The 27679-nt window shown below is 47.3% G+C and overlaps 1 protein-coding gene across 4 annotated transcripts in view; it reads right to left on the reverse strand.

Annotated features, from left to right (window-relative positions):
• LARGE1 (LARGE xylosyl- and glucuronyltransferase 1) overlaps window positions 1-27679 on the reverse strand; it is a 538054-nt gene that overhangs the window by 108746 nt on the left and 401629 nt on the right. For all 4 annotated transcript variants that reach the window (XM_053226710.1, XM_027070898.2, XM_053226711.1 and 1 more), the window contains one exon: window positions 5358-5462. In XM_053226710.1, the coding sequence (XP_053082685.1) occupies window positions 5358-5462 (105 nt within the window). The remainder of the gene's footprint in view (window positions 1-5357; window positions 5463-27679) is intronic.

Raw genomic sequence — 27679 nt, forward strand, 5'->3', positions numbered from 1 at the left:
AGAATAGACTAGACATGTCTACTGAGCGAACCATGCTTTGAATGGCAAGCATCTTTCTATGGGCTTATTCTACAAACTCTATTTAAACTCTTCTGTGCCACGAGCTTGGGATACAGAGCTCAAAAAGTCATAATCCCTGTCCCCAGAATTAGTGTAGAAGTAGTTTTTTTTCCAAACTTCTTTCCATAGCCCTAGGATCAAGTAAGAGTGGAAAATCCACTGGGCTGAAAAGCCTCCCTTACTTTTGACTTTCCAGGATCTCGAATACACCAATACTCAATTTGAATCTCTAAGGGAAGGATCTAGTGTACAGATTTCTCAACCTTATCTGTCCATAGTTTCTAAAGATGTATCAACATCTCCTGCAATGCCTTCTGGAATTAGTCTAGAAAATGCTGGTTGAGGTTTACTGCGAGATCAGCATTCAACTCTGAATCTCAATCATCCTAGGGGCTCAAGTCACCCTAAGTCTCTGTGGATATGCAAACTTTCCTCCACTAAACCACAATCTTCTTAAAGGAAAGTTCTTGGTAGCACTCATTTTTTTTTTGTTTACAAATCTTTTTCTACCCTGAATATAGACATTCAGTAGCATGTGTTGAATGAACTACATTTAAAGCTAGTTTCTCTGAAAGCAATTATTGCAGACAAATCATCCAATACTAATACTCCTTCAGAGCACAAACAGTTCTTAGTTCTTGAGCCAAGAGACAAGGAGGGCTCTGAGAAATGAAAGGACTTGCCTTGGGCTGCAGAAGACTGGAGGTCAGGGGCAGAGCAAAGGGTCAGCGGACATCCCACGCTCTGGGCGGCCCTCGAAAGCTAATTGTTTAGCAGTTCTTTGGCAAGTGGTCAAACATTGGCTCCTTTTGAATCCCTGCCCTGGAATCACCGTGGCACCTGGCTCTGCCAGGCCTCCACCTTCCACTTGTACCTCTTACTGTGCTCTAGCCTCAGAGCTGAGTCCACCCTTGAATGTCCCCATTCGATTGTTCTGTGGACAAGGATTCCTAGAGAAATTCCTCCTCCCTCCCTGGAGAGCCAGGTCTCCATCTGCCTGTCTCTGGCCTACTTTGGAAACTGAAAGGAATTGGGATACATTTTATTTTTAAATTGTTTCTTAAAGCACATCCTCTGGTTAACAACCTCGTCTCGGGGAGGACGCACCTTGTCCTGGAGTAACCTTTGGGATCGTCCACAAACAAACCTCTCTGTCAAGCATCTCCTTCCTACCGGCCTGACTTCTCTCACCCCATTCTCCGGTCACCTGCTACTTGTAGCTTTCCTTCTCCTTCTCTTCTTTGCTGGTGTTTGTTTTTAAGATATTCGCCGTCAGCGTCAGCGTAGGAACTGAAGTGGGCTGAATCTTAATGAGCCTGTCATAATCTTATTTAAGGAAAGAAAAAAAAAAAAGTCCTGCAGACAGCTGAATGCTGGGTGAATGACAGCTTCCCGCACCTAGATGATGAATGGACAGAGTGGTCGGAAATGAACCCATCTCGATGCAAGGATGTGGGAGGTGCCCTTTAATTCCACCCGAGTGCTCATGGCAAAGGCACTGTGCTGGGGTCGGCCTGGTCGTCCACAGCTGCTGTGGCTCAGCAGTTCTGTGAAGATGGAATTAAGTTGTAAACAGCTCTGGTAAGAAGGGAGGGGAGGATGTGGGAGATGGCGAACAGATCTGCTCTAATCGTTTAGGCCCTGTGGGCTTTGTGCAAGCAGACTGGGAAGGAGAAACAAAAGGAAGGAGGAAGCTGGCTGGTTATTTTCAGGGGAATGTCTACTGCACAAGACAATTCTAGGAATTAATGAAGATAGTGCATAGTAAAGTGTCTGGTCTGATGCCTGGTGAATGCAGCTGAACTTGATAAATGTGGACAAATCTAAATGACTGGAAAACAGTTACTCAGCTAAGCTGTGGTCCGGAGGAGATATAAAAACTACAACCGACTCCTAATGCATTTCAGTTCACCAGGCCCTTGTAGCTACACTACCACAACAGAGCCTCACAATGGGTTCTGGGTGGGCTTATTCATTCTCCGTTCCCAGAAACAAACCCAAGGCTCAGAGAGCTTGAGTAGCGTTCCAAAAGGAACCATGTTGGAAAGCGATAAAGTTATCTCTTGAAGACAGATTTTCAACTCAAACAGCCTATGCTTCTCCCCCACCCCCGAGGATTTTTAAAGTAAAACACAGTTAGGAAGCTGGTCTATGAAGTAAAATCATCTCTTTTTCTAAAATGATATGAAAAGGTAACTTTTTCCAGATAGTAGAGAAACAGGAGAAAAAGTGCTAGGTGGCTGCACTGTATTTAGGGAAGAGCGAAAATCTCAGGTTTTTTTTCTGACCTGAGAGGGCTTTGAAGACCTTAACAAACGTCACATAACCACCAGTTTAAAAGCAGAGGACGGGTTCCATTCCCCCATAGGACAAGTGACAGAAAATCCAAGGGAGCACAAACTAAGATTTACTGAGCACTTGTTTTGTGCGAGACACCAGGCTAGGCTTTTGAACTAGTTACCTTGTTAATCCCCCCATACTAGGTACTATGATCCTATTTTACAGGGGAAAGAATTAAGTTTCAGGGAGGTGAACTAACTTGGCCAAGCCTACATGGGCACTTAGTGGCTGAATCACGATTCCAACATGGATCTGCCAGAGTTTGCCAAGACAAAGCAGAAGTCTCAACGCGGGGCTTTGTTGGAGATACCCCTTTTGGAGGCCTGCTTTCTGTTAGGATTTAGGGCAGCGGGCTCCCTCCCAGCAGAGTCCTCAATTTCCACGAGAATCTAAGTGCTTCATGACTCATCCACTGATGTGTGGTACAATTCCTAGTCTTAAAATAACAAATCCCCATCATGAAAGCCAATGCATTCTGATGTCGCATAAATCCTTTTATAATGATCACTCGGTGTCACTGGCTTATTTAAATGGACACATCACTTCTAACAGGGTTTTCCTCATCTGCTCTGCCCTTTAAGCAGCAGCAAGTGGGAAAGTAACTCACTGCCTTGGCATATCAAGGAGGAGCTGGAGGTGGTTTAGAGACTTGTATGTCTCCTGACCTCACACTGAGGCAAACTGGGAGAGGCAGGACGGGACGTGTCATTTTTGTCATAATAAATTCCCCAGTGTGCCACATCCTTCTCCTCCCTGCAAACCCAGATTGATGACCTGTGGTTTTTGTTTGACACAGATAACCACGACCCTGATGCTGTGTCCTCGAGACCACTGCAGTATATATCTCTGTGTGACACTGCCTATTATTCTGTGTTGTGGAAGACAGATACCAGGGTTTACCTGAAATCTCCCTTATCCCACCCAACAGACATGGGTGTCTCGGGCTTCCTGAGAGCCTGGAGTGAATGTACTGGAATTCAGGCTTTTACAAAATATCAACATCAGATGATAATTCGTTTACCAAAGGAAAGAACGGGGTGGGGTGGGAGGAAGGCATATGATTGGCCCCACAGTGGGTTCCTAAAGGGTCTAGCCTCAAATACACTGGGAAAGCCCTGTGGGAAGGTTTGCTTGGAGAAGAAACAGAGTGCCACATTTCAGAGCAGACTCTTCTGCTCCAGAAACTTCCTGGAGGCTTATGAGGCAAAATTCTAGGCTCGTCTCCAGACGGTTGAAAGACAAGAGTCCAGAATTCCACAATGTATAGTATTCTTGATCTTGAAGCCAGTGAAGTTCAACCTAGGAAGGTCAGTAGTTAACAAGGCAGCCTCCTTAATGCTCAGACTAGAGCCTCAACCCCTCTCAGTGTGAGTTTCCTGGGTATAAAATAGAGATAAGAATAGTGCCTGCCTGGTGGGGTTAGTGTAAGGATTGAATCAGAGTAACTTCTAGAAAGCAGCCAGTACATACTCAGCTGGTATGCCGAGACCAGAGATGTTGCCTTAGCCATTATGAAAATACTTCTACACCAGCTGAGGGAGAGCTGGTGCTCAGAGCCCTTCTGCCTCCCTCCCCCAGCCTGGCCCCTCTCAGGGATTCCTCAGACATCCTCACCATCCAGCAACTCAAGGGTTAATGCCCAGCGCAGCAGGGGAGCCTCCAGGAGGTGTGTGAAAGGCCTGTTAAAATTCCTTAGCTGCAACCTTCAAAGAAGGCTGTAATGCCTGGAAGGTATCACAGGAAAAAATTCCATAGAGGGAGGCATGCCTGGATGTTCTGCCAAATGTCAGCTAAGGACGGCCCCAGCCCCCATCTCAAAGGACAGCCTTTACAGGACTCCCTAACTGGCACCTCTGGACATGGACTCTGACACTTCCTTTCCTTGTCCTCCTCCAGCTTTGACCCCATCTCTGAACTCTCACCTCTGGAAGCTTGACTGTCATCCATTTTTCTTTGGCCTCCAGGGCCCCTGCATTCGCACCTGACCCTCAGCTCTCAGAGTTGACTTTTAGCCCCCAGGACCTTTTAGGTGGCGCCATCCCCTGACACCCGCCCCACCCCAGTCCAGCTGGTCTCAGATGCCGGGTCCCAGTCCTTCTGGGCCTCACCAAACCTACTGCCCCCTGAGCTCCAAGTTTTGATCCTGACACAGGCCACACATCTACATCCTTCAAGAGCAAGGTTCCAAAGCAGTGGCAATAGAAGATAAAGGAGAAAGGGCAGAAGGATCCAGAAGCACTGCAACAATAGACATTGGCAGTCCTGAGCTTAAGGAGAGGGATGTCGCTCTAGTCTCTTATTGATACACTCTGTGAGGTCATGGGAGTTATCTGGCCTACCTGGCACGGGGTCTAGGGTCTAGTCCACACCAGGCAGTCTATACATAGCTGTTGAACACAGAATGAATGAATGAAGATACCATTAGCCAATGAACTATTAGCAGAAATTATGTCACTTCTGACCAGAAACCTTCAGAATCAATAGGACATCTGCTACTTTCCTCCCTATACCGGGAAGGATGAATCCAGATGAATCCGGAATGCCTACATTGAGCAAGATCCAGCAGGCCTCACACGGACATGGAATGGGAGGAAAGTAAATCTTTGTCGTGGTAAGAAGCTGAATGTCGGGTTCTTTGTCACTGTGGAACGATCTTTGTATCAACGGAGCCAAGGGACCTAGAGGTCATACTTCTAAAAAAGCCCAACGGGATCTAGATCTGAAGGTGAGTCAGGAGGGAGGCTTTTTGCTGAGGTTGCAACTGACAGCCAAGCTGACTATAGTTGTGGCTCTAAGAAAGAACCGAAGGTCAGCTGTGTAGGTACCATCCACTGCAGAATTCAGGCAACCAAGTGGTCTCCTCCTATCCTTTGCCTGCCTCCTCCCTCAGAGGAAGGCACACTGAACCCTCACGTCACCTTCTGAAACCCCCACCATGTACCACCCTCACGATTTACCTGTGTTGTAGCCCCTTCCAAGGGCAGGCCAAGGACGGTGATTTTTCCACAGGTTTCCAAGGTACCAGTCACTCTGGTTCTCTACCAAGCCCAGGACCTGCTGACCTGTAGAGTACAGAGGAAGCAAAGGTCTTAAAAGAAGCCAAGCCACACGGAACAGTAAGTAAGTACTGAATAGGAGATATAGTAATGGTAAATCTTATTGTAGTTTTTATTAAGTGTCAGGTCCTGATCTAAGTGCTTAACTTGTATTAGTGTATTTAATTTTCAAACTTTGGCAGCCCCGCCATTTTTTTTTAAGTTTATTTAGTCATTTTGAGAGAGAGAGACAGAGAGAGAGAGAGAGAGAGTGAGCATGCGTGCATGGGGGAGGGGCAGAGAGAGAGAGGGGGAGAGAGTGAGTGAGCATGCGTGCATGGGGGAGGGGCAGAGAGAGAGGGAGAGAGAGAATCCCAAGCAGGATCTGATCAGTCAGCACACAGCCTGACTTGGGGCTTGATCTCACAAACCACCAGATGATGACCTGAGCCAAAATCAAGAGCTGGATGCTTAAACGACTAAGCCACCCAGGTACCCCTTGCCCCGCCATTTTTATTATCCCCATTTTACAGAGAAGAAACTAAGGAGCAGATAATTAACTTGCCCAAGGTCACCCAGTTACTCTGTGATAATACCGGAATCCCAAACCAACCAACCAACCAACCAACCAACCAGCCAACCAACCAGCTGACCAGCTGACCATCCATCCCTTAACTCATGCAACACATATTTACCGACACACCTCAAGTGTTCCAGCTCTACTATCCCCCACTGTACATGAGTTCACTGGCTGTCTGGGCATCAGCTGAGATCATCTGCCCCCATCGGAGGGAAGAAATGCCCCTTGGTGAAGGAGATGGAAGCCCACAGAGAAGAGCCCCCTTTTGGCCACCTCCCCACAGCGTTTTCACCCTCACGTCCATTTCATCATGAGTCCCCAAGCCACTGTGTCATGTCAATGCAGGAGTGTTTTCTAGAAGAGCAATTGCTTCTCTGTCCCCAGCACTCAGCTCTGACGTTGGCCTGTGTCTGCTGTACTGGGACCAACAGCACGGCTGAGCCAGGCCTCTTAGACTAGTTTCTCAGCACCTTAGGGGAGTCAGTCACTTCTCTTGATTTCTTAGAACATAATGTTCCTGGGAGTCCAGGCCTTCTATGGAGGGCAAGCAAGGCATCAGACCCACCCATCTTCCACGAGACAAGCCCATTATCTACTTGCAGAAGGTATTCATTCCCTTGGATTTAACCGTCAACTATTTACACACCAGGAAACTGAAGTTCACCGGGATCATGATGTGCACAGGTAGTGGTGGAGCCAGCACATAATTTAATACTTGTGCGACACACACACTCCTTCCACCATCTCAATTCCATCCCGTTTGCCTTTACAACAAGCATTTGTGGGAAGAATGAAAAACCCTTGTTATGGAAAAAGAAACTGACGCTTGGATATTTTAAATAGCTTGCTAAGGGTCACATGACTAATAATCATGGTCTTCCAGAGCTAAGCGATGCCTTCTGGGGCTAAAATCTTGATATTATTGGCCAATCTGAGAAATAAAGACCTTTCTGACCAAATGAAAGCCTGGCAGCATGTTAAGAAAAACACGACATTTCTCCCGGAACAGCATGCTGCATGATATAGAACCTCCCTGGTGTGATGGCAGCTCCCTGAAATGATGGTGTGTGGGCTCGGCGTAATTTATTTGATCAATTTATCGAGCTCCTATCTAAATCATCACCCCGGCACAAATACATAAATTAGAGGCATGGGAAAAATACTACCACCCACTTTGTCATTGTATATGATCACATCCCAAACTTGTAGAATCCCTCAGAAAAACACATCAACAATTCAAGAAGTGCAAGAGCCAATCAATTCTACATGCAACGAGCTTGGGATGTTCATGCAAAACAATGAGATCTGAAAAGCAGGTTGTCCTCAGCTGAGAAAGATGTGTGCCACATCCCGATGCTGTGACCTCCTTACAGAGTCCACGTGATTGAAAGGGCGGGCCTACGCCAGCCGACTCCATCTTGTTCTGTGTCCTTCACCTTGACCACACCTCCTCCCCTTGAGTAACCCCCCCCTCACCTGCCTAACAGGACTCGACCCTTCCCCAGGACCCTTCCCCAGCCAATCGGCTGAGGCCATAGCCATTACCTCACCAACTGCCCCCAGGCCCCAATAAAACCTTTGTCCTTTTGAAACTCGCTCTCTTTCCCTGGTATCTCACTGCTGCTGTGCAGGTAGGGGATTGAGCTCGAGCTAGCTCGAATAAAGGCTCTTTGCTTTTGCATCGGACTCGGCTCCCTAGTGGTCTTTGGGGATCACGAATTCTGGGCATAACAGTGATAACCTCTCACAGAGGTTGGGGTGCAGGGGGGCCACAGAGTCCTTGAGGGATCCAGTTCATAATTACTAATGACCCCGGGTTCAGTACAATGAACATGGTGTCTGTCACATGCTCGAAAATGACAACAGGGGAATGATCGTTCACTGACTTTTAGGGTAGCCACCTGAAGTTCAGATATGCTCATCTTCAGCACCTTCGAAGTCCAAATCGCATACTCTGGCATTCCATGAACTGTGTTCTGCCTCAATCTACTTCTTCAGAAGCTTTCTCTCCTTTTTTTAAGTTTATTTATTTTGAGAGAGAGAGTACATGTGCGTGTGAGTGAGCAAGGAGGGTCAGAGAATCTGTGCTGTCAGTGCAGAGCCCGATGCGGGGCTCGATCTCATGAACCATGAGATCGTGATCTGAGCTGAAATCAAGAGTTGGCTGCTTAACGAACTGAGCCACCCAAGCACCCCAGAAGTTTTCTCTATTTAACCACACTTCATTCCTGACAAATGAAAATGTACAGTTTTATTGTTTACATTCTCACCTCTGGCTATTGCTCATTTGGCTCTTGCTTGATGGGAACTGCCCTGACCCCCAGACAACGCCTGCCCGTCAACCCTTCCCGTTCATCTAGCATGAAGCCACCTATGAACACCCCTGAGTCTGAATGGTCACTCTACCTTCGCTCCCACGAGATGGGAGACAGCTCTATTTAGCACTTCCTCCTGTCATGTTTTGCATAGCCGACTTACGCCCTGTAAAGGACAGAGTGGGTGATATGCAGGTACACCCACACCTCATTTGTAAATATCCACCTACATTAGTCCGAGGGCAAGGACTGGGTGGTATCCAACACACTAACGGGTGCCAATAAATATACTAAATCAATGACGTCTGGTGGATAAACCTCTCCCGACTGGGAGACCCGCAATGTTAGTGTAGTGTATTAGTACCCCCACACTTCTGAAGCTGCAAAGCATTTTGCCCTCCCCCTACTCACCAACACATTCTCTGGCAAATCTGGCATCTTCCTCACCTGCATGGAAAACTGCAAAGGTGGGGTGGCACCACCTGAAAGCATGTTTATGTTGGTTGCTCTGCCCAAGGCTCGAACCCAAGGTCTTGATCTCCAGAGAAGGAGTGACATACATGATTAACCTAAGTTAATGTTATCCAAACTCCCCTCTCAATTTGCACCTGGGCTGCATTTCTCATGATGGTTGCATACGACTCCTTACACATGCCAGCCCTCTTTAAGGTTAAAAAATCCTTAATTAGGAACATGATAGCTGTAATTTTAACATCCGCTGGTTGACAAAATGCAAAATAATAAATAGCTACTAAGATTTCATTTTGCTTTTTCAGATGGATTCATTAGCTGCTCTGTCAGGGATTAAAAGGGTAGCTGGGTTGGGGAGCCTGGGTGGCTCAGTCGGTTAAGTGTCCAACTTCAGCTCAGGTCATGATCTCACAGTTTGGAAGTTCAAGCCCCACGTCTGGCTCTGTGCTCACAGCCTGGAGCCTGGAGCCTGCTTCAGATTCTGTGTCTCCTCCTCTTTCTGCCCCTCCCCAGCTCGCACTCTGTCTCTGTCTCTCTCTCAAAAATAAAATAGAACAATGGGGTGACTGGGTGGCTCAGTCGGTTAAGTGGCTGACGTCAGCTCAGGTCATGATCTCATGGTTCATGGGTTCAAGCCCCACGTTGGGCTGTGTGCTGATGGCTTGGAACCTGGAGCCTGCTTCAGATTCTCTGTCTCCCTCTCTCTCTGCCCCTCCCCTGCTTACATGCTCTCTCTCTCTCTCAAAAATAAATAAACATTAAAAAAATAATAACACATTTTAAAAAATTAAAAAGAAAAAAAGGGCAGCTGGGCTTTGCAAGTGGGCTTGTGAGTACCTTGGACTGTCTGATGTGTCCTATCCTGCAGAGGTCTGTTGTCCATCCACAGGGAACCATGCAGCAGGGTAGCTAGAGGTAAAGAGTGGAAACCTCAGGTCCCACTGCCTGATCCCAATTCCTGGCCCTGCCCCTGCCCCTGGCCCTTTCCAGCTGTGTAGCCTTGAGAAAATTACTTGACCTCTCTTGGCCTCAGTCTCTAAACATTAGGGCTGTTGTGTCTACACATGTCTGAATGACTTCATGTGTGTTAAGGGTTAAGCATAGGGCCTGAAACCTATTAAGCACTCTGTAAGTCATAACTATTTTCACAGATCATCCAAGCTCCCCTGGAAGCTTCTGGAAGAGAGCAAGCCCATCCACAAGCTTTTCTTTGAAGGTCAATCTAGCACAACAGTTAGGTCCTTCTAGGACTTTATCTAACTGTGGTCTGAGAACTGAGTGCTTCTGAGGTTCTTATTAACTGCAGGTTCCTGGGCGTCAACCTAGACATTAATTTTGACCCAGAAGCAGCTTCCCCCTGCCTCTCTGGTTTCTAGAAGGAGGAATTTCCTGGCTGCTAGCCCCAACCCTTTGTCTCCTCTATGTACACAGGAGGACTTGCCTGGCTGGTGAGCTTCAGAGAAACAAGCCTACATTGCTTAACCCCTCCTCCATCCCTTCTCTGACAGAGGGTCACCTTAACCCTGTCCTTTCCTGGGGCAGGCCCCTTTCCACGAGGCCACGGTTGCCCCACGCTTCTTGGGACGGGGTGGGGGGGCGCAATTCCAACTCAGAGTGTTGATATGACAAACATCCACAGTAAGCCCTCCAATTTAACTTGCACTAAAAAGGTGACATTTTGCTCTCTTTTACCCTTAAATTGGCTCAGTGTCTGGGAAGGTGGGGTTCACGTCATCTATTAATTCTCTCATGCCTCAATTCTAAATAAGAATTCCGGTCACCGGGTCTGGTCATCTGCATTTAAAAAAAAACAGGTGGGGCGCCTGGGTTGCGCAGTCGGTTAAGCATCCGACTTCAGCCAGGTCACGATCTCGCGGTCCGTGAGTTCGAGCCCCGCGTTGGGCTCTGGGCTGATGGCTCAGAGCCTGGAGCCTGTTTCCGATTCTGTGTCTCCCTCTCTCTCTGCCCCTCCCCCGTTCATGCTCTGTCTCTCTCTGTCCCCAAAAAAATAAATAAACGTTGAAAAAAAATTAAAAAAAAAACAAAACAGGTAATTGGAAAGGACATTAACGTTTGAGAATTAGTGATCCAGGTGTGGAAACTCTGTCCCTGACAGTCGAAGGCAAGGGTCGAAGGCGAGGTTCACCAGTCGGGTCCCCAGCACACGATGAACTCTTATGGCAACTAAATCTAGCCGACAAACCAGCAGAACTCAGTGGCAGCCTCCAGTGGTAGGCTTCTTGAGGACAGTGAAGGGATGAAGAAAGCGAACATCAGAGCCAGACCGCCCACATCCAATCCTGGCTCTTCCACTTATTAGCTGTGCAACCTTGAACAAGTTACTCAATCTCTTGGTGCCCATTTATTTATAAAGTGAATATGTAGGACATCCCTTAAAATTAATTTTTTTTCTCTAGGCACTATTTTGTGTTCTTTGCTTATTCAAATGTTACCACTAACAATGCCTGGAAAAACAGTAAAATGTTCAGTAAATATCTGCTCTTATCATTACACCCAGAATTCCCTGGCCCCACCTTCTGTCCCATCCACCTGGATTCAGGCATCAGCAGTCTCGGCCTTCTCCCCCGATCCTTCCTTAGCTGACACGGTCCTTACTCTGCCTAGACTTTGGTTCTGTTTAATATCGACTGAGGGTTTGCTCTGTGTCAGATACCACACGGAAACTAAGGAATCAAAGACAAATAAAACACGGTCCTTGCCCTAGAGGCAGCTAGAAGAGGAGGCAGATAAACAATTATGAAACAGCATGGTACCCGCAGTGACAGAAACACTGATAAGTTAGAGGAATGGAGGGCAGGGAATAATTGATTCTGTGGGGGAGGGTGGGTGATGCTGGCTTGGGGTCTCCCCGGGGTCGTCTACTGCATCCTTACCTGCACTGTGGGCTACACCTGCTGGTCCACACAGACCTCCAAACCCCCAAGCTTCCCCACAAGCTTTTCTGATAACAGTGCTATCTCACAACACCGTTCTCAGCAGAGACGGTGCATAAGACAGGCCATCCTTTATAGCTTTGCCAATCCCAGCTCATCAGCCAGATGGCATCTGGTCTCCAGAGGTCAAAGTCTAAAGCCTTAACCTGGATGATGCAAACACACGAGACCTGCCATCCCATTAAGAGGTAAAGTCCCAGGGGACTCCTCTTGGGGGGCAGTGCGGGGGGCTGGGGGAGAACACGGCCGCTGGCGTGCTGCCTCGCTCAGCATCCCGCACTGTCTCGTCTTCTTAGGAGTTATTATAATAAACCACCCCGACTAACAGAAAAGGCTTTGTCATTGTTTTCCGTGAAGCCCTGTGGTTATGATTAAGTGCACTGTTCCCCGTCTTCCTTACTCCAGGCACAAGTTAACTTATGAAAATGAAGCTGTCTTCTTTGCTTATTCATACATCACCACTAACAGCCAGACAAGAGCGAACAAGCTTGCTATTCTGCTGGGGCCCTGGTGTCGGTGTCACCAGCCAGCAGACGGATGGCTCCAGGCTGGGAACTCCCCTTGCTCCCTCCTTCCGTAGCTTTTGACTCAAGGCAGAGAGCTCCGTTCAGGAGGTGAAGCCCCAGAAGCAGGGGGATGGTGATGCTTCCACGTGGCACATGGGGCCATGGACAGGGCATGCTGGGCTTTGCCCACCAGCTGGCCGGGAGGGAGGCAGACAGCATGGTGAATTAGACAAACGGTTTGTGACCCAGATGAAGAGGGGTCTAGCCCTGATTCTGTATGGTTTGGCCACGGTCTTACTTTTCTGAGCCTCTATTTCCTCACTGTAAAAGGGCAAGGACAGAATCTACCTCCTGCCTCCAAGAAGGATGTGCAGTCAAGTGACACAGGCAAAGAGCCCTGCTCCTGGCAGATGCCTGCCTAAGGCACTGCCCTTCCTCTCCACGGTGATGGTCACTATGCATATGGTGTCTGAGTCTTCCTATCAAGTGCTCACACCGGCTGCACACACTAGACTCTGCGAAATCTGGCCCTACTGCCCGCATCCTGTCCTGCTGGCCCTGCCGTGCCTTTCTGAAGCTATCAGCTGCACCAGTCTCTTGGCTGTTTTCTTCCCTCTGAACATTCTTTCCCTGCCTCCCCTTCGATGCTGGTGCTCCCCAACTCCCATCCTTGCCCCCCTCCCCACTCCTTCTTGTTCTACATTTTATCCCTGGATGACAGGATCTGCTCCAGTGGCCTCAAGTACCACTGACAGGAAGTTAGTCACCTATCTCCATCCCAGTTCAGACCACTTTCCAAAGCATCTTCTCTTAATTCCTTGCTCTTCACATCCTTGCCATAACCAAACCCCACAGATTTTATCTGCTATTTTTCAAACCTGTCCCCTCGCCTGCTCTGTCACCCCCTTATCACATTTTCTTCCCAGATTACTTGGCAGATCGCACTTGATCACCTTCTCTGAGGGGAGCCGTGCCATTCCATTCTGCCTATGTAAAAATATTTGGAAGGTGCAAATTTGATAATTTTGCTTCCTTGATTAAAAGCTTAGTGTTCCTGGGGGCCCAGTATAGCATGGATGGGTAGATGAAAATCTATCACGGACCACCCTAGCCCATCTGGAACTGGTAAACTCTTTCTAGCTGAATGGGATGGAAATGGATGCTTACAGGTTAACCTCTCCAGGTAAACGCCAGGAACAGAGTTCTAACGCGGATTGCAGATGCTCCCAGGGCTGCCTCCTTTCCCCCGCCCCCAGGAAAGCTCCTGGATGCACAGAGAAAGTCCACTAATCACCGCTGCATATCAAAACTGCTCTGCTTGCACCAGCAGGTGAATATTAAAATGTGATAGCTAGGGGCTGTCCGTAGTATCAGCAGAGAAAGCAACAATGACTTTTCAACCTCATATTTATTCTAATAAGCTATTTTAAAATAGAAAAGTCTTTAATAGTACCATTCAATAATGCATGTCTGAGCACAGGACGGCTGTAATAAGGAAAACGTATAGTATCACATTACCGTTTACTACACATCCTGAAAGGACTGTTCCTTGCCCTGGATGCCCTCTGCTAGTGGGTGCGGAATAATAAAGCATCCCCTGAGAAGATGCAACACAAAAGGTATTTAAAACAACCCTGGATGGGTTGAAAAGGACTGTTTCGGGAATCTGCACGTTTCCCTACATCCTACATCCTCAGTATAACTCTGCCTGAAGTCACTCTGGGATCACCGAAAGTCCCAGGCACAGCAAAGATCTGAGTACTCACTCCGGGACTGCCTGCTTTTACAGGTGGAGCCCAGAGAAAGGGAGTGAGGTGCTTGGGAACATACCATCCAATGCTGGGGCTCAAGTGCTGACTCCTTGCTGGCTGTGTTTTCTATGCGCAAGCTTCTCCAACCCAGCTGCCTCTCCTTTCTTTGAACCTGAATATAATTCTCACCTTGTTCAAATTCTACTTGAATGGTAATCCTGGGTCAATTCGTAGTCCCTCAGTCTCCTCCTCTGGAAAATGGTAAAGGGATCTACTTCATGGGGTTCCTGGAGACTCTTGGTTAGGTTTATGTACCACAGGCTCATACTGTGCATCCTTGCGTTGGAATGCACGTGCCCTAGTTAAAAAAAGGTCTTCTCTCCAATCATTTTCTTGCCTTGGGGGTTCTTCTCTAGTTTATTCATTCCAGTCAACCTCGATTTCATTTGGAGATAAAGACCCCATTCTTGCTGACCTTGATAGTTGAGGGATAATCCCCTCTAAGAGGAATTAGAATCCGTGTCACTCTAGAAGGCAGAATTAGGCTGAATGAGTGAAGACTGAAGGAAGATAGATTTTGCTTCTTATAAGCAAGGCTGTAAGTTCCCTTAGAGTTCGCCAAAATGGAAACAGGCTGCCTTTCTAGGGAGCAGCTTTTAAATACTGGCATAGTTCTGGAAAAGGCTGCATGATTCAGCCCTCAGCCAGCAGGTATTCACCAAGATCCTACTGTGCACGGGGCTCTGTGCCAACTGCTGGAGAAACAACAGCGAAGAAGAAAACAGGCCCAGTCCCCGCCTGTCAGATTTTATGATCTCTACACGTTTCTCAAATGGTTTAGCTACCTTCCGCCAGGCCCCACCCCTAACCTCACTGAAGCAGATTCTTCTGGGATAAGGCCTGGGGATTTCTCTGCAAAGACAGCCCCCTTAATTCTCATACATGGCAGATTTGGGGGCCTTTGGAGTGGGAGGGCACCCAGGGATTTCTGTACTAGATTTGATGACCTCAAATCTCCCTTCCAACTTGATTGTAAAATCTCTTTATTAGGCGGTGTTCAGATACTCTGTTGCACTCTGTTTCCACACCTACATTTGTGGTTAGGAACAACCTGCAGGGCCTCTCCCTGACACTGTGGGTAAGGCTCCAAAGGACAGGAAAGAATGGGTAAAAAGGCTGGTCAAGGCGTATTTGACCTGCACACCTGTTCCTGCCTGCACCGCCACCAGAGGCTGTGGGTAGGGGTCCTGAATACGGCAGAGTCCTCTGTGGTTCATCTGAGTGTTAATCCCAGAGCACTGAGCTGAGAGCACTTCCTACCCCAGGGGCATCTGCGGAGAACAGAAAAGGACAGCCTGAGGCTCAGAAAAGAGCCTGCAATCCAATAAAGGTCCAGGTAACGATTCCATCTGCCAAGATGCAAGAAGAAGTCCCCACCCACCTCCTTAGGTCAGTCCCAAGTGAGCCCACATTAACTTAACTTACAGTTTAAAAAATCCTGCTCAATCTCAAATAATGATTCTCTCTTCTTCCTTCCTTGATCTTTGGTCTTTGGAAATGGGAAAAACTAAAAAGGAACACAGGGCCAGCCGCTGGGCAATCTTCCAAGGCTGCTTTTATCACACCAACTCCCAGGACGCTTGACTGCTGTCACCTCTCAGATGAGGCCTCCCCCAGGGGAGCAGAGCTGGCCTGGATCCAGCTGCAACTTCCATCCGTGGACTCCTTGGATCTTTTTTTAAAAACACAATTTGTTTGGGGGCGTCTGGGTGGCTCAGTTGGTTAAGTGTCCGACTCTTGATCTCGGCTCAGGTCACGATCTCATGGTTTGTGAGTTTGAGCCCCGTGTCAGGATCTGTGCTGAGAGCAAGGAGCCTGCTTGGGATTTTGTCTCTCTGTCTCTGTCTCTCTCTTTCAATAAATAAATAAACTTAAAAAAAACACCCACGGGGCGCCTGGGTGGCGCAGTCGGTTAAGTGTCCGACTTCAGCCAGGTCACGATCTCGCGGTCCATGAGTTCGAGCCCCGCGTCGGGCTCTGGGCTGATGGCTCAGAGCCTGGAGCCTGTTTCCGATTCTGTGTCTCCCTCTCTCTCTGCCTCTCACCCGTTCATGCTCTGTCTCTCTCTGTCCCAAAAATAAATAAAACGTTGAAAAAAAAAAAGAATAAAAAAAAAAAAACACCCATAATTTGTTAGCAACTTTCAGATACCTGGCTCACAGATACTCCTGTAACTCACTGTTGATAGCACCTAGGAGAAACAATCTCACTTTTCCTACTACGATTGAAGAAAAAGCACTTACTTGTGGGAGTCTAAGACCACCAGAAAAGTTCTGGCTTTTCCAATTATAGCTGACCCTTGAACAACATGGGTTTGAACTGTGCAGGCCCATTTACACGTGGAGTTCTTTTGGTTAAATATGGTACAGGGCTGTAAATTCACTGCTCTTCTGATTTTCTTAATATCTCCTTTTCTCTTGGTTGCTTGTAAGAATACAGGATATAATACGGATAACGTACAAAATATCTGCCAAGCAGTTATTCACATGATTGGTAAGGCCTCCAGGCAGTAAGTAGGTAAGTTTGGGGGGAGTCGGAAGCTAAATGCAGATATTCTGACTGCGTGAGGGGCAGGGGTTCGGTGCCCCCATTCCTGAAATTGTTCAAAGGTCAATTGTATTAATTGTGCAACCTGGGCCAAAACTGCTTGATTCCTGAGCTTTAGTTTTCATTTCTTTAAAATGGATGATGGTAAAATTCATTCTATTTCCATCATACAGTTATTTTAAGGGTAAAATAAAATGTTGCAAACCATAAACTACTGCTCAACTTTAAGTATTACCATTATTAGCCAACATTTTTGTGTCTTTTGTAGCTAGTACTTAATTTTTTTCCCATATAGTTTTTTTTTTTGTTTTTGAGAGAGAGAGGGAGGAAGAGAGAGATAGCACGTGTGAGGGGGGAGGAACAGAGAGAGGGAGAGAAAGAATCCCAAGCAGCCTTCACAGTCAGTGCAGAGCCCTACACAGGGCTCGATCCCATGAGTCTGGGATCATGACCTGAGCCAGAATCAAGCATTGGAGTCTCAACTGACTGAGCCACCTAGGTGCCCCACAGCATCTTTTGTTCTAATGAGGTGACTCTTGGTGGGCTCCTAGAGAGCTACATTGGGTGGGGAAGGCTGGCTGCCAGAAAGACAAAGCCTTGATTGGAAGCTTGGGATTTTCACCCCACTGCCCAACCTCCAGAGAAGGGAGAGGGACCGGAGACAGTTCATCACAAATGGCCAGTGATTTAATCAACCATGCCTACCTACCTGACGAAACCTCCGTGAAGACCCTAAGTAACGGGATTAGAGAGCTTGCGGACTGGTGAACACGTCAGGGTGCCTGAGGGGAGTTGACTCAGAAAGGCCACGGCCCCTCTACCGCACCCTCCCCCTTCAACCTCGTCCTTAGGCACCTCATCCATGTGGCTGTTCCTGAGTTGCATTCTTTAGAATCAACCACTAACAGTAAGTACAGTGGGTTCCTGAGTTCTGTGTTCTAGCAAATAGCAAACCGATGTGAGAAGGGGGTTGAGGGAGGGTCTGACTTTGTAGCCAAGTCAAATGGAACTGTGGGTAACCTGGGGGCCTGATGATCATGTCTGGTGTCCGAGGGACAGGCAGTCCTGTGGGACAGAGCCCATAAGCCTGTGGGGTTGGATGCCAATTCCAGGTAGTTGTGTCAGAACTGAATTGTAGGATGCCTACTTGGTGTCCCCAGGGGGCTGGAGCACTGGTTGGTGTCAGGAGGAAAATCCACCCCTCGAGGGACTGATAGCCAACGCGGTAAATGTGCAGGGCCTCATGGTGAAGGAGTAAGGAACTTCTCCGTGCAGGATAGGCAGGGACACAGCTGAAGGGTCTGAGGCAGGCAGGACCATCTGCTCACACAACACCAGGCACCATGTGCAAAGAAGACAACGTGAACCGTGCGCTGTGGTGTGGTGTGGCACTGAGGGGAACTGTACAGCCTCATTTATGGCCATTAAATGCCCGTGTGATCAGAGTTTGGATCTGAAAAGAATGTTGTTGCTGCTGTGCGGGGTAGGACAAGTGGATGTTTGGAAGGGTTAGCAACCAAAGGTCTTATTTTTTTTTCCTTCTATTAGAAACAGCCCATTGGAGATCCACATGCCTGGAGATGCGTGGAGATGTAAGGGCTGCAGACATGCATCATGGTCAGTAAACACCTTCTGAGGGATCTGGGTGCAGGTGGCATGCTTGGGCTGAGGGCCATCCACACCAAGAGGTGGAGGTGAGGTGCCTGCAATCCAGTAAGGGGGTGGAGCATGTAGGAAAGGGGATAGACTCTGACGCTCCCCTAACCCTGGATCTCCCAGGGCTCCACATACCCCGGAGAGCATTGAACTGCTCTCTCCTTGCTGGGGATGGTGCTGTGGTGATAACAAGTCAGCCTGTGCCTGGAGCCAATCAGCCTCCTGGAAAGAGGTGGTAAAGGCAACTTGATGGAATTATTATTGTATGTGTCTTGAGGGACGCAAAAGAGATGCTGCTGGGCATGGGGTAAGTCTCCAAGGAGGTGAGACTCACCCCCTAAAATAAGTCAAATCAGTAGAGGGAGGGGAAGGAAGGGACAGCGAGGTAAAAGGAGGAGGGGAGGAAAGTTCTCAGGTAAGAACTCCCACACATGCTCTCTGGAGTCAGCGTGGGGAGACACGAAGCCATAATAACAAAATAACATACTCAGCCATAAAAAGAAAGAAGTATTGATATGCGCTACAACTTGGGTGAACCTTGGACACATTACACCTGGTGAAAGAAGCCAGACACAAAAGATCACATACTGTACAATTCCTTTTATATGTCTAGAGTAGGCAAATTCATAAAGACAGAAAGTAGGTCAGTGGTTAACGGGCACTGTGGGAGGGGTGGTGGGGAGTGATCACTGGCTGGGTATGGGGAGCTTTTCTAGGGTGACAGGAAATGTCTTGAAAGTACAGAGAAAGAACAGCTGCATAATGCTATAAACAGCTAAACACTACTGAAATGCACATTTAAAAATGGGCAATGTTTGAATTGGATTTCGCCAACATAAAAGCTGATGACAACGTAGCTAATACATCGTGGAAGTAATATATGTCAATAATAGGTCTACGTGGGGCATCCCCCTGTGTCTTCACCACTGAGGCCAGAGTGCCGAGACCTCACTCAATCCCTGGAGCTTCTCTGTTTGCCAATCATCTGCCTGCGTCCCCAGTGACTTCCCTCCAGGCCACTGCTTTATTTATTTATTAAAAAAAATTTTTTTTTAATGTTTGTTTATTTTTGAGAGAGGGAGAGTGTGAGTGGAGGAGGGGCAGAGAGAGACAGAGAGGGAGAGAGACAGAGGATCCGAAGCAGGCTCCGTGCCGACAGCAGCGAGATCTAAATGGGGCTTGAACTCTCAAACCATGAGATCATGACCTGAGCTGAAGTCGGACGCTTAGCCAAGTGAGCCATCCAGGTGCCCCGGGGCCACCCTGCTTTAAATACTGCCCACGTGTTGGTAACTTCCAATTTATATCCCCAGTCTGATTTCTACACTGAGACCCAGAATCATAAATCCAGCCGCCATCTCACTTCTCTCCTTGGGGCATGTACCAGGCATCTTGGACTTGGTGCATCCCATATTGAGGTCTTGATCCTTCTCTGCTCCACCTGCTCTCACCTGTGCTACCCACATCAGGGAAGAGCAGCTCACTCTCTCCACCTCTCTAGTTGCTTAGACAGAAACTATGGAATCATTTCCTCAAGCTTTACTGAAATACAGTGGAATTCAATAAACTCACTGATCTGGAGTTTAACAAAACTTTGGCAAATATGTCTAGCCATGTAACCATCCTCACCATCAAGATACAGAATGGTTCCAACACCCCAATGTTTCCTTGGGGCCCTTCTGCAATCTACTTCCCTGAACCCCAGCTCCAGGCAACTGCTGATTTTCGTTCCGTCACACTATCGTCGAGCCTTTTCTAGGACTGCACTTAATAGAATCACAATCACAGGGCACACAGTTTTTCATATTTGACTTCCTGTACTTAGCATAGTGTTTCTGAAATTTATCCAAGCCATATGCATTAATACTGCTTTTCTTTTTATTGCTGAACCGTATCCTAAAGCTTGGATATATCACAACTGGGGTGGAATCAAGAGTTCTTGTTTGGCCTAAATTAAGCCTGCGATCCAAGCTGCAGATTTGGGTACCACTGGAACACAAATGGCATTTAAGAACATGAGCTTATGGAGGGGCACCTGGGTGCTCGGTCAGTTAAACATCCAACTTTGGCTCAGGTCATGGTCTCATGGTTCGTGGGTTCAAGTCCCGCATCCAGCTCTGTGCTGACAACTCAGAGCCTGGAGCCTGATTCAGCTTCTGTCTCTCTGTCTTTGTCTCTGTCTCTGTCTCTCTCTCTGTGCCTCCCTGCTCACAGTCTGTCTCTTTCTCAAAAATAAATAAACATTTAAAAAAAAGAAAAAAGGACACAAGCTCATGAAAAGGAGAGGCTAACGGAGAAGAGCAAGGCGGAATGCTGAGCCCCATAATGCTTTGCTGTTGAACAAAGGAGAAAGAAGCCAGAAAAGGAATCTCCCCTGAATAATAGCAGAAGGGAGGGCAACTGTCTGTCACCCGTCAATGGGGACTCTAAAGGTAGGGATTCTGCCATCTCCATCTAAAATTTGCAATGAAGCAGTCTTGACTCCCAAACCCAGACTCACCCTCCCCCGCTTCATTACACCTGCCATCATCTTTCATTCACAAGATGCTGTCTATGGTGAGAGTTGTAACTGGTTTCCTTAGCATTAGTGGTGAGAAACCAAGGTCTCTGTCCTTCTCTCCCCAGCTTCAGATTGAAGCGCCTGATATACACGCCTTGTGATACATGTCCTTCCGGGAGGGAAATCAGTTGCCACTCTTCTTCCCTGAAACAATGTGCCAAAGCAGCCCACTGGGGCAGGAAAGCTGAGCTCAAAATCACATTTCTCTCTGTCGATAACCTGAGGACAAGTGCTCACAGAAGAAAACTGTGTCTCGTGTTTAGAAAAGCCCCCCCACCCCTCCGCCCCGTGTCTAAGGAAACTCCTGCATCAAGGATGAGGCTTTTTTACTTAAAAAAAAAAAAAAACAAAACCAAGAAAAAAAATGAACAAACCCATTCCAGCATCGTGGCATAGGATATCAAAGTGGCAAGGGCCTGGGGAATATTTTGGACCACACTTTCCATCCGAATGATAAAGGAATGTTAGCAGGTGCCCTTGTCCTTCCCCTGTGCGGTCTCCGCTGCCTGCACAGAACATGAATTAAGCATCTGCTATTTTCCAGACACTGGGCTAAAAAAAGAGTAGACACTCTAGTAGGTGCCATGATGCTTAGCATTTTACAATCTATTGTGCAAAAGTGAGTATAGATATTCCAAGATAAACAACAGAGGTATCATATCCTATGGTGTCTGAAGAACAACCACCAGGGGTTGCCTGGGAAAGCTCTGAGGGTGTCTTGAACTGAGCCCTGGAGGGAACAATTAACATTACTTAGTCTCTGTTAGGCACTGTGCTAGAGGTTACTTAATCCTGTGACCAACCCTGCAAGGTTAGCGTTGTTCCCATTTACAGGTAAGGCTCAGAGGTAAAATGGGACTAGCCTGATTCTGCACAGGCTAATGAAGGAGCTGGGATCCGAGTGTGACCTGAAGCCTAGGTGTCATTCTTCTGGGATGAAGATGAAAAGAGAAGGAAAGGGGGTTAAAAAAGTTTCCTACGGGTGCCTGGATGGCTCAGTTGGTTAAGCGTCCGACTTTGGCTCAGGTCATGATCTCACAGTTCGTGGGTTCGAGCCCCGCGCTGCACTCTGTGCTGACAGCTCAGAGCCTGGAGCCTGCTTCCGAGTTTTGTTTCCCTCTCTCTGCCCCTTCCCTGCCCGTGCACTGTATGTCTGTCTGTCTCTCCAAAATAAATAAACATTAAAAACATTAAAAAAAAGTTTTCTATATTGAAGAAATGTGAGAGATGGCATACGAGAGTGATCAGATTCTCAGAACTTATGCATGGAGGATTTATGAATTTTGCACAAGCCACCTGTGTTTTGGGGCATTTCACTGCATAATTAAAACTCCATCAGCAGGTACCCAAGTGCAGGAAAAGAGCTGAGTTGCATTGTCCACACAATGCACAAGTATTGGGCACTAGCTCTGACTATGGGTGACAGACCCATAGACAAGACAGGGTCCTCCCCCTCAGAAAGGCCACGGACTCATCAAGGAGACAAAGCACGTGACCAAATACATGGCCTGAAACGTGTAAGAGAGACATGCTAAACAGCAGACTTCAAAAGGGCATTAGAACAGCTTATCAATACCAGGTCCTAATGTGGTTAAAAATATTACACTTGGAACAACTTAGTAATCATCTCCTCTAACCTTGTCATGGCATCACTGATGGAACCGAGTTACAGTAAGAGGAAACGGGATTCTCAAGATTACACAGCTGTATAGAGACCAGAACCCTCAAGTCTTAACAAAACGGTGCTTCTCAGCTGTTCAGGATCAGCGTGGGAAGGAAGGCTGCTGATACCAACAGCTGGCGTGGACCCTGGCTTCCTGGGGCCCTTACACACACTCTTCTCACGCCACACCTGCAGGAGCTGAACAGCACACACGCCACATAAACCACGGGGTTCTGCTCGCAGTCTCGAAGCCTGCTGGTTGCCGTCCTCCTCAGAGAGAGTCCTCGCTTAGCAAGCCAAGGGCAACACACCTGTAATAGTCAGCTAATGGTCTTCTTTGGCATGGTATTAAGTCGCCAATAACAAAACGCAAGACCTTGCTTTTCAACAGTTTTGATATCCTTTTTGATGCAGACTATAAATGGAGGCTTGCAAGTTCAGTGTAGAAAATAATTTGGTCTGGTGAAGTCACTGGGCAGTGGTGGGAGAGAGCCAGACAGGGGATGCATGTATGTGTATGTAGATAAGCACATAATTCTGAACAAGGAGCCAGCATTCTAATCTAGATCTGCTCAGCCAGCCAGCCAGCCAGCCATCCACCCATTCAATTCATCCAGCATTCATTTATTAAGTGCCGATTATGTGCCAGGCACTGTTCTGGGCTCTGAGTCGTAAACAACAACAACAAAGCCAAAAACCTTAAGGTCCTGTCTCGTTGGCACATCCGTTCCAGTGGGAGAGCCAGGCCACAGACAGATCCACAGTAAAATGCCAAGTGGGGCTAAGAGACATGGGGACAGCACAGTAGAGGAGGGGGTCCACACTGATGGCGGCAGCGGGAATGGGAGCCTACCAGAAAAGACAGGGGGTTGGAAAAGCATAGCTGAGGTGACATTTGAGGAGAAAGAAACTCTCCCTCGGCTCAGAGCAAAAGAAAGAAGAAAAAGCGGCAGACGAATGGGGAGCCTATAGCACCGAGGCGTCCAGGGAAGGAACCAGGGGCAGCTGCAGTCTGTCTGTCTGTCCCAGGTGAGCTGGCTGCATGAAAAAGCTTTTGTCGAGGCTCAATCTAGAAAAGGTCACTGATTTAGTAGCAAGTGGCAGGTAAAAAAATCTGCCTGGATGGAATGTGTTCCTTACTTAGAGCTCAAGGCTGCTGGAGAATAGGTCAGAAGGCACAAGGCTGCATGCTGTATGTTGGAAATACATTTCAGAGCCATCAAAGGAGGGAAATGATGCCCATCTTGGCCAGAAAAAGAGAAGTGCATAGAAACAACACATTCCCTGAGCCCAGAAGTTGAGAAGTGTACGTGGATCCCAGGGAAGATGCCTACAGCTTTCCCATCCTCTTTTCGTAGTCAAAATTAGGACATTTCAATTCATTTAGGCTTTAACTTACAAAACAGTCATTTCTTTTGCTATCAGAATTTAACCCTGCATGATTTGCCATTGAGGTCCTGCCAAAGGCCTGGGAGAGAGGAGTCACAGTGATGGATGACTGGTTAAGGGCCGGTGGGGGGATTGCAGAATGCTGCATGACAGGGCCACACTGCCTGGGGCCTGTACTAAACTCCCATGTCTGGCCTCCAATTTTCCCCAAAGGACACTGAACAAAGAGCTCTACAAAACTCTCCATTGCATTTATTGCAAGGATGTTACTGAGGATACCGTCCACTATAGATTGAGTCCCCTCAAAATAAACAATTATATATTCTTTTGGAGCAAGAATCCTTCAAATGACCGAGTAGACCTTTTTACTTTGGCAGCCTGGAAGCTCAGAGCTCAACTTTAAAAACAGCACAGGATACAATGAACCTTGTACATAACTTATTGTGTAAGTTGCTTAAAACCCTTTGTAGGATAAAGTGGGCTATAAATGAGTGATAAATAAAACAGAATGTTTGTGCAAACATAGAGCCTGTTAGGTGTTTAACTTTGTTTAAACTTCTTACACGGTTTCTCACTATGGTTTGTTAGACATGAATCTTTGCAAAGTGTTTCCCATTTTCCATTTTCTAGTAGTGGGCCAAAGACAAGCTGACTTCTTTGTCACCATGTAAGGTTTGGAACTCCCTTAGAAGGAAGACTTTGAGATGTTGTCCTTTCACTGACTTGCTAACTTGGACAGCTACATATGCTCAGTCCAGTCTCCCAGGAAGTAGCACAAATTACCCCACTCCAGAGGTTAGAGTTTATAAAGCTTCAACCGATGTGTAGAGTCACGCACAGTCAAGGACAGCCGAGTTCACCCGTTTCACCGAGGGGCCCGGTCCTTTCCATTAACCTTGATCTGGAGCACATCTGACCAGCAGCTTGCGGCCAGCCCATCCTCATTCTGTCTCTGCATCTGTCAGGCTGTCCGTCTCTCCTGGATCCTGGTTTTTACATGGATTCTGGCTAAACTCCACGGAAGTGACCTGGTTCTGACCTCCAGTTCCTATTTCCGTTTCACTTCCTGTAGCTTCTGTTGGATGTCTGGGTTTTCTCAGTTTTCTCAGAAACCTGAGAAATGGGAAAACTATTCATTTTATCCTTTTCCTGCTGCATTTTGAACATACATCAGAGGCTCTCTCTGTTGAGCTACATTTAATCACTGCGCTGAATTAGGTACCTGGGAGGACATGGAGGGATGAGATTCCAAGAATAAGAGCCCCTTGGGGCGCCTGGGTGGCTCAGCCGGTTAAGCGTCCAACTTTTGGGCTCAGGTCAGGATCTCACCGTTCATGAATTCGAGCTCCACGTCAGGCTCTGTGCTGACAGCTCAGAGCCTGGAGCCTGCTTCAGATTCTGGGTCTCCCTCTCTTTCTGTCCCCCCCCGGCTCATGCTGTCTCTCTCCTTCAAAAATAAATAGACATTAAAAAAAATAAAAAAAGAAAAAAATAAAAAAGAAAAACAAGAATAAGGGCCCCTACTCTGGGTCATGTTATCACAAGGCACTGCAAGGAGAGAGGGCCCAGAACCGTCCCGCCCCAGTCACTGCCACACTGAAGAGAGCTCTGGTCCGGATTTCACACACGAGGTCTGTGAGCTATATATCCTGTCATCACCACACTAACGAGAGCTGTGTCAGTCATACACTGCTATGTATATGCCAACAGTTATGTAGTTACGTGCCACTGTCCAAGGAGCAACTGCCCCATGAATCTGTTGACTCGATTTGTTTGGCATGTGCTGTTGACTGGGTATTTGTGTGCCCCTCAAGTTCTTATGTTGAAACCTAATCACCAGTGGGATGGTACTTGAAGGTGGGGCCCTTAGGAGGTGATCTCTGAGGTGATTCCTCACCCCGTCAACCATGTGAGGACACAGAAAGGAGATGGCCAACTATGAACCAGGAGGGAGTCCCACACCAGACACCAAAATTGTTGATGCCTTGATCTTGGACTTCCCAGTCTCCAAAACAGTAAGGAATAAGCGTGCCATGCAGTGTATGCAATTCTGTTAGAACAGCCCAAATGGATGAAGACACCAGACCAGGTAGAACTCTCAAATACCATTAATGTGTTTGATTGAAGGTCTATCACCTTTCTTTTGTTCCTGGGTCTGCAAGGGGAGGGAATAGATTACAATACATCGAGGGCCTCCTGCCCATCCTTCCTGTTTCCCCAGGAATGTGTTACATGGACTGGTGCATAGGGCACGCAGAACAAGGTCTACTGAGTTCTTCAAGATGTCTCCACTTTCCCGTCTCTGCCCATTGGGCCATGGGTGAACCAAGAATGAGTTGTGGTTGCTCCAAAACCTGTGTAGGCCTGTTGTTATTGTTGCAATTAAGTATGCTAAGTCAACATTATGTAAATTGATTAATTAGGAGTGTGAGAAGAGCTGTTTCTCTGAAAACTAAATTGGATTCTTGAGAAAGATCTGATGATGGCAGTGAGTAGCTGAATAACGGCTATTGTATTAGAGGACTCAGAAAGGCAGTAAACATTGGGCTGGATTCTGCATTCCCGGGCTTGGAGAGTGTCTTTGATGCTACCTCTAACTGAAATTGGAAATGACATTACAAGCGTAGGCTATATAAAAAAATGCCAAATAAGGATAATCAGTGGACTCTAAATCAGAAACAAAGCTGTGACTTCAAAACACCTGCATTTACAGCCATGGTTCATCTGTACGTTTTCTCCCCATATTATGACCATCTTTGTGATACCTGAGCAATTATCATAGGCAGTCTCAGAAACAAGCATCACGAGGGGCGCCTGGTGGCTCAGTCGGTTAGGTGGCCGACTTCGGCTCAGGTCATGATCTCGCGGTCTGTGGGTTTGAGCCCCGGGTCGGGCTCTGTGCTGACAGCTCAGAGCCTGGAGCCTGCTTCCGATCCTGTGTCTCCCTCTCTCTCTGCCCCTCTGCCGCTCTCATTTTGTCTCACTCTGTCTCTCAAAAATAAATAAATGTAAAAAAAAAAAAAAAGAAAAAGAAACAAGCATCACGAGAGTTCTAGGCCAGGCCCAATTGTTCCGAGACCTGGGCATCCACTTTTGTGAAATATTTCCACAAAATAATCCCAAAGGTCCATCTGAGTTCTGACACTAGGATTCTGTGGCTGTCAATTAGCTCATAGCTTCTTAAGACCTAAGCACATCCATCAATCCATCTGTACCGCAAAGTCTCCCATACGATCTAAGGACTCTGACCTACCTTATTATAATCAGTGCTCCCCACCTTGGGTACTTTTATTCTTCCTTAGAGACAGGAAGATTTGGGACATATTGTCTTCATAGTTTTCAAACACACAGTTCTTGGTTTGCCTGTGACTTCTAAATGTATTCCTAATCAAAGTGTGGAAAACTCTTAAACATCTTATAAAGTCCTTTGTGCTGCTTCTGTGCTTGACGTTTTCCATTTCAATTAACTCTGTATTAAGGTGTCATTGGATGAAAGGCATCAGAGAAACAGAGGAACCTGTTATAAGCGCAACCTTTTAGCCCCCAGGAGATTCTAATTCCGTTCCACTTATGCAATTTTTGACTGCTGCTGACCCGGTAACTTAGGGGCAAGCTTCCTCATCATGAATCATTTTAAAGAGCTTGTACATGTGGGCAGCTGTGGCTCTGAGCTAACAGAACTCAACATGCTGTCCACTCACCTTTTGTAGATTTGGAATAATGTGCCAGGTGAGAATGAAGCCAAAGGGGGCCGCAAAGAAAGATACAGACGAGGAACAGGAGCAAACCTGC

This window comes from Acinonyx jubatus, chromosome B4 (genome assembly GCF_027475565.1).
Source record: "Acinonyx jubatus isolate Ajub_Pintada_27869175 chromosome B4, VMU_Ajub_asm_v1.0, whole genome shotgun sequence".
NCBI lineage: Eukaryota > Metazoa > Chordata > Mammalia > Carnivora > Felidae > Acinonyx > Acinonyx jubatus.